The sequence below is a fragment of the Oncorhynchus masou genome, unplaced genomic scaffold (assembly GCF_036934945.1).
Source record: "Oncorhynchus masou masou isolate Uvic2021 unplaced genomic scaffold, UVic_Omas_1.1 unplaced_scaffold_7508, whole genome shotgun sequence".
NCBI lineage: Eukaryota > Metazoa > Chordata > Actinopteri > Salmoniformes > Salmonidae > Oncorhynchus > Oncorhynchus masou.
Window position 1 is genome coordinate 4,194 of NW_027013969.1, and position 10,481 is coordinate 14,674.

The 10,481-nt window shown below is 40.7% G+C and overlaps 1 protein-coding gene across 1 annotated transcript; it reads right to left on the bottom strand.

The window, feature by feature from the left end:
- Window positions 1-9,302: 9,302 nt before the first annotated feature.
- LOC135537326 (lysosomal amino acid transporter 1 homolog) lies at window positions 9,303-9,926 on the bottom strand. Its single transcript, XM_064963528.1, has 2 exons — window positions 9,747-9,926; window positions 9,303-9,611 (listed from the first exon to the last, which is right to left on the bottom strand). Exons 1-2 carry the CDS (start codon window positions 9,897-9,899, stop codon window positions 9,495-9,497), a joined length of 270 nt encoding a protein of 89 aa, XP_064819600.1. The 5' UTR covers window positions 9,900-9,926; the 3' UTR covers window positions 9,303-9,494.
- Window positions 9,927-10,481: the final 555 nt, after the last annotated feature.

The following is a 10,481-nucleotide window of genomic DNA, read 5'->3' on the forward strand; positions in this document are numbered from 1 at the left end:
TGTTCCACATGCGTGTGTCTGCTAAATGCCTAGTAGAGAACCTTTAAATAGAGAGTAGTCTACTGAGTACAACTCGGCTTCCAGAGCCGTTGGCAGAGTTGAGACCAGCAAAACCCTAGTAGTGTTCGGCAGTTAAGAGCTGCCCTGTTGTTAAAAAGGGGAAACTGTCAATCGATTTCCCCCACAGGCTGTGTAACAGTCCATCTCTAAATATACTGTAGGTCACATTAATGCTATTAACAGCAGAGAGTAGATATTGAATGACAGTGAAGAGAACATAATCACCCTCCACACCAAAGTGAGGTGGCTGAAGTGAGTTACCCCTGGCAGAACGTGAGTGAAGGGCTATCCAATCCATTTTAAATGGTCCATGTGTTCTTACTTCACTGTCCAACCAGGCATACAGTACATGTAAAACATGGAGCAAGAACCATGTGTAGCCGTACCTAAAGTATATAACAAAGTATGTGGAAATTGAACAGTGTCCACGTAGAACTATCCTAGAAAGTACAACTGTACAACCAAACATCAGATTGGTGGTTTCATCATCCGAAGGCTTACGCCTACTTAGAGAAACTGGTTGTAGAGGAGTGACCTACGTGTTTAGAAAGCTAGCCTAGTGACCTGTCTGATGTTGAGCTGGCAAGTGAGGTTTCCAGAGGTGCAGAGCATGCCTTGGGACACCGAGGCCACCAAGTGTGTCCTACTATAGAGCCATTAATCCTTTATCAAGAAACTCCTCTTGATCAAACTCAAAATAACCTCTTAGGCTCCGGTACATATCTATTCTAAGCTATAGCCTAGCTTGGGGAATGATGTGTGCGAAACTCAGCTGATGAGTTAAATGGGCGATTTTTATTTATTTTATTTATATAGGGTAGCATAGTGGTTAGAGCATTGGACTAGTAACGGAAGGTTGCAAGTTCAAACCACAACTGACAAGGTACAAATCTGTCGTTCTTGTAGCTGAACAGGCAGTTTACCCACTGTTCCCAGGCTGTCATTAAAAATGAGAATTTTGTTCTTAACTGACTTGCCTGGTTAAATAAAGGAAAAAAAAGAAAGAAAAAAAAAAGAACTGTGCTTACACTGATCGCAAGAGAAGTGACAACTTCAGGCAGCACATTGATTAAATGCAACGCAGGACAAGGTAGTTAAACTGGTAATATCATCAACCATGTGTAGTTAACTAGTGATTATGTTAAGATTGATTGTTTTTTATAAGATAAGTTAAATGCTAGCTCGTAACTTACCTTGGCTCCTTGCTGCCTGCACTCGCGTAACAGGTGGTCAAGCTTGCCACGCAGTCTCCTCGTGGAGTGCAATATAAATTGGCCATAATCGGCATCCAAAAATGCAGATTACCGATTGTTATGAAAACTTGAAACTGGCCCTAATTAAATCGGCCATTCCAATTAATCGGTCGACCTCTACTCTCAATACAGTAAGCTGAGCCAGCCAATGCCAACCAAGTCAACAAGAAGCCACCGCTGTGACAGCGAAAAACTTTGACACTCGCAACATTGTTTTAAAAGCAACTGATACAATTGTATATTTTAGTAAAAGCAGATATCGGTAAAGAAGAACGAGAAAGTAATTAAAATAAAGTCCTTGAGCTCCTCCCTCTCTCCCAGTGACGACCCATCATTCAGGGTTAGGTGGGGCAGAGACCCATCTGTTTTGAGCCCCACATTGTTAGCTAAAATAAATGTAATAAAAATATATACACTACCGTTCAAAACTTTGGGGTCAATTAGAAAATGTCCTTGTTTGATAGAAAAGCACTTTGTGTCCATTAAAATAGCAAATTGATCTGAAATACAGTGTAAACATTGTTAATGTTGTAAATGAATATTGTAGCTCGAAATGGATGAATTTTAATAAAATTTCTACATAGGTGTACAGAGGCCCATTATCAGCAACCATCACCCCTGTGTTCCAATGGCATGTTGTGTTAGCTAGGCTAACTGATCCTTAGAAAACCCTTTTGCTATTATGTAAGCACAGCTGAAAACTGTTGTTCTGATTAAAGAAGCAAAAACAACTGTCCTTCTTTAGACTAGTTGAGTATCTGGAGCATCAGCATTTGTCGGTTCGATTACAGGCTCAAAATGGCCAGAAACAAAGACTTTCTTCTGAAACTCGTCAGTCTATACATGTTCTGAGAAATGAAGGCTATTCCATGGCGAGAAATTCCCAATTGCCATAAATTTGCCCACGAAGGACTGCTGCGCCACCTTCCTGTTCAAGTGAGCACAGCATAACAAGGCGAGTCCAAAAATGTCTTGTATGCTGTTGCATAAATTATGTAATAATATGTAATTTCGATCCTGAGTCACGCAGCGGTCTAAGGCACTGCATCTCAATGCAATAGGCATAACTACAGTCCCTGGTTTGAATCCAGGCTGTATCACATCCGGCTGTGATTGGGAGTCCTATAGGGTGGCGCACAATTGGCCCAGCGTCGTCCTGGTTTGGCCGGGGTAGGCCGTCATTGTAAATAAGAATTTGTTCTCAACTGACTTGCCTAGTTAAATAAAGGTTCAATCTAAAAATGTTTACAAAAATATTCCAGGGAGATATGTATACTGTAGCTAAGAAAGTAATAAGTGTATGTTGTGTAGTAAGCTGTGTAGTAACCCATGTGCCTCACCCTAATAAATTGGTCTATTTTTCCCTCTTAAATTTTACCTACTGTTCTGACGTGGTAGCCTATAACCGGTTTTAGAGAAATGTAATAATCGAATATTGTAAGAGCTTTCAATGTCTGCTTATATGCCCTGTTTATTTATCTTATGGTTCTGACTTGGAGTACAGGGAGAACACTAAGAACGGCCCATATTCTGAATTCTGTCATTGTACATTTCAAAAGTGCTAAACAAAGTTATGACTACATCCATCCAAGCCCGCTCATTAATGTCTTAATCGAAATTACAGATTGCCCCTTATCCGCTTGTCGTCCCCGCATATGCCATATTTTGTACATCTCAATTGACATTAGAAACCACATAAATCAGCCATATATTTTTTTAAAGGCAGTAAATGAAGCTGAATGAACTGTTTCGCTGCCAGACAAGGCTCCGATAGCCAGTTGTAGCAGTGGTAAGATGTTGGGACAGCTTTATGTAGGCCCTAACAGTTTGTGAGCACCGTGTGTCACCGTTATACTACAAATTATCTATTCATCAGTGTTGCGTTTGTTACTGGATTTGCTGGCATGCACAGTTTTTGTTTTGTTTGCCTCACCAAGATTAAAAATTCTAAAATCGCCACTGCTCTCTCCTTATCTTTTCAAAACGTCGGCTGGGGAAAACGTTTACCTTGAAGCTGCGCCGAGAGCGACTCCTGATGCTGCTGGTACTTGGCAGCCATCGCCTCTGTCCTCTTCAGCTGTTTGTGCATCTCATACGATATCATCCCCCGTAAATAATCCCGAAAACCACGGTGATTAGAAGGAGAGACTGGAAGATTCTCCGCTGCCTCCGAGAACACACTCCGTTCCCCATGGTTGAATAGCTCCTCTCCCCGCTGCCTGCACAAACAATCTCCCGGTCACTTCTGTGGAAAGTTCAGCTAAACTTTTTACTACTACCACTACTACCCTTATCACCTCAGTCGTCCCCAAGCATTATTAGACAGAGGGCGCAGAAACACTTTAGAGTTGGGGGAAGTTTAGTGAAGATGTTGGACTCATTTTAGCCCACAACACGGTGTAGCCACATCCACGAAGGAATCCCAGTTTGTTGTTACTTCTCCTTGGATTTTTGCTTGACTACACTACACACAGCAAACTCTCTCCGATATTTCAGGAGAAGCTGACGTTGTTAATGTGGGTAAAGTATAAACAATGCGTACTACTCTATTCCGAAACAAACCCAGATAGGATGTAATAGTGCAATGTGTTCAGACTTTGCCAAGCCCTTTAGCAGAAGTCAAAATCCAGATATTTCCGAGGCCTTACAGCACCTTTAACTTTAGTTACGTGTCACCTAAGCAGCGAAGACACCACCCAACAGCAACTACTTAGGAAGTCATTCTCCAATGAAACCCAACTACCCGCCCTCCACGGAATTTATTTTTCTCATTGGTCACGTAGGGTTCGGTCAAACAATTTTGGGATCGTGTGGGCGGGGTGTTGGAGGATTTGAGCACAGAGTTTCTAAACCCAGAGGCGCAACATCACGAGACTTCCGGGATCTCATGCAAAACAGACCAGGCCGGGGTTTGGGTGAAAAAAATCTTACTTAACTATTTATTTTCTCGAAATCTAAAGCCACAACTTAGATTCGAGCAAACCTCTTACGTATTTGAACATGTTAGTACTCCAACCTCGTGAAAGTGACAAACTGATACGTTTTAATAGGAGTTTATTTAGGAGTTGCCTTTGAGTTGACGGGCTGCACATGCGCAGTTCGGCGCGAGAGGACCGTTAGACCCGCCACGGCACAATCTTTTTAATTTGATTTTTATTCCACCTTTATTTAAGTAAGCTAGTTGAGAACAAGTTCTCATTTACAACTGCGACCTGGCCAAGATAAAGCAAAGCAGTGCGACAGAAACAACAACACAGAGTTACACATGGAATAAACAAGCGTACAGTCAATAACACAATAGAAAATAAAAGAAAGTCTATATACAGTGTGTGCAAATGGCGTGAGGAGGTAATGCAATAAGTAGGCCATTGCCGCCATTCACAAAAAAATAAGGAACATGACAAAAATATTTCTGCCTAGTGGCACTTTGATGCTGGAACAGCCCACAATTAGTTTTCCTTTGAAAACGAGTAATGAATAGAAAAATCAGACAACCCCCATAGTAGAATAGTTTATATATTTATCTTATCGGCTTGTTGTGTGTTCTATGCGATATAAATCATTTTCGAGGCATATTAAAGTTAGGAGTGCCATCGGGATTGAAACATGCATTCTGACAAGCAGTCAATGCACAACAATTCTTGCAATCCCGAAAACTGCCGTTTTAATGGCATTTATTGAAAAGAAGGGGCTCCCAGCTTTCCATTGCTAATTAATTAATTTCTCAACTCCTAAATTTGCACGTACTGGGGCGACAGGGTAGCCTAGTGGATAGATCGTTGGACTAGTAACCGGAAGGTTGCAAGTTGCAAGTTCAAATCCCCGAGCTGACAAGGTACACATCTGTCGTTCTGCCCCTGAACAGGCAGTTAACCGACTAGGCTGACTGACTTGTGTGGTTGCCCTCATACATACATACTGTATGATGTTGAATATTTCAATTACAAAATGCACATGATATGTTGCAGAGACTGTGCATCCCATTTAAGGGTTAACCAACAATTTATCAAAGGCTATACTATAGAAGGTAGATGGTATAGGATGACTTAACCATATATTTATAGTTTGTAGATATATTTTAATTACTATATCTGTAATACATATTTGCTGAAACTGTGTGCCTGCCAAATATTACACAAAATATTAAATAGTGTGTGTTATCTTGCCTCAAAAGAAAAAAAACTACACACACATTTGATATATTGCACTTTATTGAGATGTTTGTTTGTTACGTAAACATCATATTGGAATGCTTAACTTGTGTACAATGAGCTACAAAGCTGAGATACTGGGACATATCTTTAATGAAATACATATTGCAAGTAACATAGGCTAAAGCATAAAGAAAAGAAAATACCATGTTATCTTAAAAGAGCAATACAGTGTCATTATTCAAGTAAAAACATTTTCAGACATTTTCCTTGTTCTTGAGACTGTAAATAAATAAATATCTCACTATTCCATTTTCTGATTTGGAAGATATCTATAAAGGAAACACTTTGAAGAAAAGCCTTTGAGCTAACCAGAATTAAACTTAATTTATAAAGAAAGGAAAGGAAAAAAAAAAGTAACATCTGATACAATAATTACCCTTTAAAATAATATAAAAATAAGAAACTAAATCTTCTTCAACTATCAGGGTTTTATCACAGAGAAAATAAGTGTCATCATAATTTCTCTTCGTTTCATGGATTTCCTGCTGTTTCATGGCCACATTCATTTGCTGGTCAGCCATATTGCAAAAGCCTAAATGTTGAGCTTTTTCAATACTTCACGTAAAAAGTAGTAATACTCCTTATTTTACACTAATTTATTGCTTCATATTGTGGTTGGCTGAAAGTTTGCATGGAAAATCCACCAATCACAACTGTGCTTTTTTAAAGCCCAGCTGTAACTCTAGACTATCTCGTACAATAAATACTGTCACATCATGTTTTTAATCACATTTCAGTCCTAAAACACAAGCACTCCTTTATATTTCCTTCCAACGCTTAACTAGTCTGGACTACAGGAAAGGAAGGCCGAACGTCGCCATTCACATCGGCGGGGCTGTAGTGGAGCGAGGTTGAGAGCTTCAAGCTCTTTGGTGTCCACATCAACAACAAACTATCATGGTCCAAAACACCAAGACAGTAGTGAAGAGGGCCGACAACTCTTATTCCCCCTCAGGGAGAAAATATTTGGCATGGGTACTCAGATCCTCAAAATGTTATACAGCTGCACCATTAAGAGCATCCTGACTGGTTACATCACCGCCTGGTGTGGCAACAACGGCATCCGACCGCTAGGCGCTACAGAGGGTAGTGCATGCGGCCCAGTCCATAACTTGGGCCAAGACTCCCTTACCATCCAGAACCACCCTTGGCGGTGTCAGAGAAGGCCTAAAAATTGTCAGACTCCCAGTCACCCAAGTCTCATAGACTGTTCTCTCTGTTACTGCACGGCAACCGGTACCGGAGCACCAAGTCTAGGTCCAAAAGGCTTCTTAACAGCTTCTACCCCCAAGTCATAAGACTGCTGAACAGTTGATCAAATAGCTACCTGGACTATTTGCATTGACCCCCTACCTGGTTAAATAAAGGTGAAATATCTATGCATAGTTACTTTACCCCTACCTACATGTACACTACTGTTCCAAAGTTTGGGGTCACTTAGAAATGTCCTTGTTTTTGAAAGAAAATCAAAAAAAATTGTCCATTAAAATATCAGAAATTGATCAGAAATACAGTGTATACATTGTTAATGTTGTAAATGACAATTGTAGCTGGAAACGGCTGATGTTTTATGGAATATCTACGTAGGTGTACAGAGACCCATTATCAGCAACCATCACTCCTGTGTTCCAAATGGCACGTTGTGTTAGTTAATCCAAGTTTATCATTTTAAAAGGCTAATTGATCATTAGCAATTATGTTAGCACAGCTGAAAACTTTTGTACTGATTAAAGAAGCAATAAATCTGGCCTTTAGACTAGTTGAGTATCTGGAACATCAGCATTTGTGGGTTCGATTACAGGTTCGAAATGGACAGAAACAAAGAACTTCTGAAACTCGTCAGTCTATTCTTGTTCTGAGAAATGAAGGCTATTCCATGTGAGAAATTACCAAGAAACTGAAAATGTGTGTACTACTCCCTTCACAGAACAGCGCAAACTGGCTCTAACCAGAATAGAAAGAGGAGTGGGAGGCCCCAGTGCACAACTGAGCAAGAGAACAAGTACATTTGAGTGTCTAGTTTGAGAAACAGACGCCTCACAAGTTATCAACTGGTAGCTTCATTAAAACACCAGTCTCAACCTCAACAGTGAAGAGGCGACTCCGGGATGCTGGTCTTATCTCGACTAACCCGTACCCCCGCACATTGACCTGGTGCTGGTACCCCCATATATAGCCTCGTTATTGTTATTTTGTGTTACTTTTTAAACTTTAAACGTCATCAGGCGAAAACGGAGAGGGAGGAGTGCACTTCTCAAATCAAACAGTAATCCGCGCCGCTCAATCACGTTGTCAACAAGGCAAATGTTAGAATTTTCTAACTAGTTTTTATTGGGAAAGCAGATAAAGGATTTTTTTTATCAATGGTAATCACCTTAGCATTTGAAAACGCATGATCCTGCTTAATTACGTCACTTTTGTTTTGAGCCGACTACGCCGCCGGCCAGAGTGGGGCACCTGGCTCACACCCGGGAGGCAGCCTGGTTCCAAAAGGAATACAATCACCTTTCACCCAGTTCAAACAAGATGGGGTAACCCGGGTCAGATAAACAACCCCCCCACCCCACTGAAAGACGAGGTAGAGAAATCTGTGGTGTCAATCAACCAATCACATCCATGACAGACTAATAAAGTGCTGTGACCATCGGTAATCAGTAGCTCCATTCTCTCATCATGACTTATAAAACAGTTCCTGGATACAACTCCACAATAAGGGGTGAGAACACAATGCTCAGGGCTGTGACTGAATGCTGCCAAAACCCTCCCTCCTTCCTTCCATTATTTGTGGCCACTGAAAGGTAACATAACTGGGCCATAACGTAAGGAAAGGAGGATGTTTATCTGAAGGTTAGATTTCAGCCAAAGAACTGTCTGTTTTAAAAGCACCAGTATGAAGACGGAAAACAGCCCTCCGACCTCCACTACAACATACTACTCAAACTCATGCTACTCAAACTCATACTACTCAAACTACTCAAACTCATGCTACTCAAACTCATACTACTCAAACTCATACTACTCAAACTACTCAAACTCATGCTACTCAAACTACTCAAACTCATACTACTCAAACTCATACTACTCAAACTCATACTACTCAAACTCATGCTACTCAAACTCAAACTACTCAACGATGCACCAAAAAAAAGAGCCTATTAGTTTCCTCAAAAGCAAACAAAGAAAAGCTCCATAATCATATAAATAAAATACACTACACACATCATCAGTTCAACAGTGTTGTGTAGATGCAAAGCACAGGATACCAGGCTTCACCCACTGCATCTTCACGATCTAAACACTGTGTATCACTCCAAGCAATTTACCAACTACAACTTATATAGGGATTCAATTACAACGGAATCTGCTCCTACAACAAACCGAGGCAAACTATAACAAATTCACCACAAGTGAAAAATAGATTACTGTTGGTGTGGCACATCAATAGTCAATGTGATACACTACCATTGGTGCAATGTATGATCTTTTTAAACCTACATACAGGAACAATCACTGTTATGATGCCTTCTTGTACTGTTGACCTAGACGACAATGCTGTGTGAACGGTTCAGAGTGTATTGCCGATCTGATCCTGGAAAACACAGGACCTCTAACCATTGACAAACATAGACTAGAGGAATGTGACACTGAGACACACCCTATAGGCCTTTAGTGTAATAAGAAAAACATAGGGAATAGATCATATGAGCCCCCTTACAAAGATATAGAGAATGGTTCTACTGAGATTACATTCCTCAAACATAAGACGCCCCTTTAATTCACCTGGATTTAAATGGAGGGAACATTGGTGTACTATCACATTTGTTGGATTATTCTAGGTCTCCACTCAGCATTATGGAGACGATTTCTGGAAATCTCTTACTGTTCTCACTCTAGAATTTCAATCATGTATTCTCACTCTAGAACTTCAATCATGTATTCTCACTCTAGAACTTCAATCATGTGTTTTCTAGAATGTGGACAGCTCCTCCTCTTCACAGAGCAGAGGTTCTACTTCAGGAACGTTCATCTTCTTGCTGGTTTTAGCGGAGTGGTTCTTCCTATAGATGATGAACTGTGCGGTGACCTGGGAGAGTTAAGGCTCATTCACAAACACATCACAACAAGTCAACAATATTCCAGAGACAAAATAACACTTTCACTTCTTTATCCTTATCCCTTTTTTAGTGAAATGATGATCTCGGAGAAAAATAAAAGATACAAAGAAGTCTAGGAGGAGGACTCCCAGGCTGCCGATGAGCCAGGCCAGATGTTTGAGAATGAAGGCCTGTTTGGAGCCGGCCAGAGCTGGTAGAACCACAATGACACTGAGCCCGTAAGTCCCGTTGCCCATCATGGCCAGGGCAAACAGCATGTACGACGTGCCCTCTGTAGACTGTCGCTTAAACTGCAAACAACAGGGAGATGTTACCTTTTAGACCTCAAAACCAACAGAGTAAGTGAAGATTTAAGGCTCAGAGTCTTCAAAACATGTTATGTAGTTAATCATTTAACCCCATTCTATGACTTCTTCATTTTAACTACTTTTTTTGTTAAATTCCAAAATAATATTAGTTCCCGAACATATTTTCACAATGTTTGACAATGTGTTAGTATGCATGATTTGTTGTTGGTAAGTCATGCATGCTCACAAAGACACTCAATATATAAAAATGTGTGTGTGTGTGTACTGTGCTATCCCCCTCCCCCTAGGCCATCCCTAGGAACTATTATCACATTGGGAGTGACAGTGAGTTCTCTGCAGGAGCCACCAGTCCACATGCTGTGACATCACTCAGTACAAAACACCAGTCCAGATGCTGTGACATCACTCAGTACACAACACCAGTCTCTCACGCCTGGTTCTCATTTTTTAAAATCAAACAACAGCATTCCTTTTTTCTCTTCTGGCCCCAACTACATTGAGCATTCCTTTATCACCCCTTCCTTCCCCTCA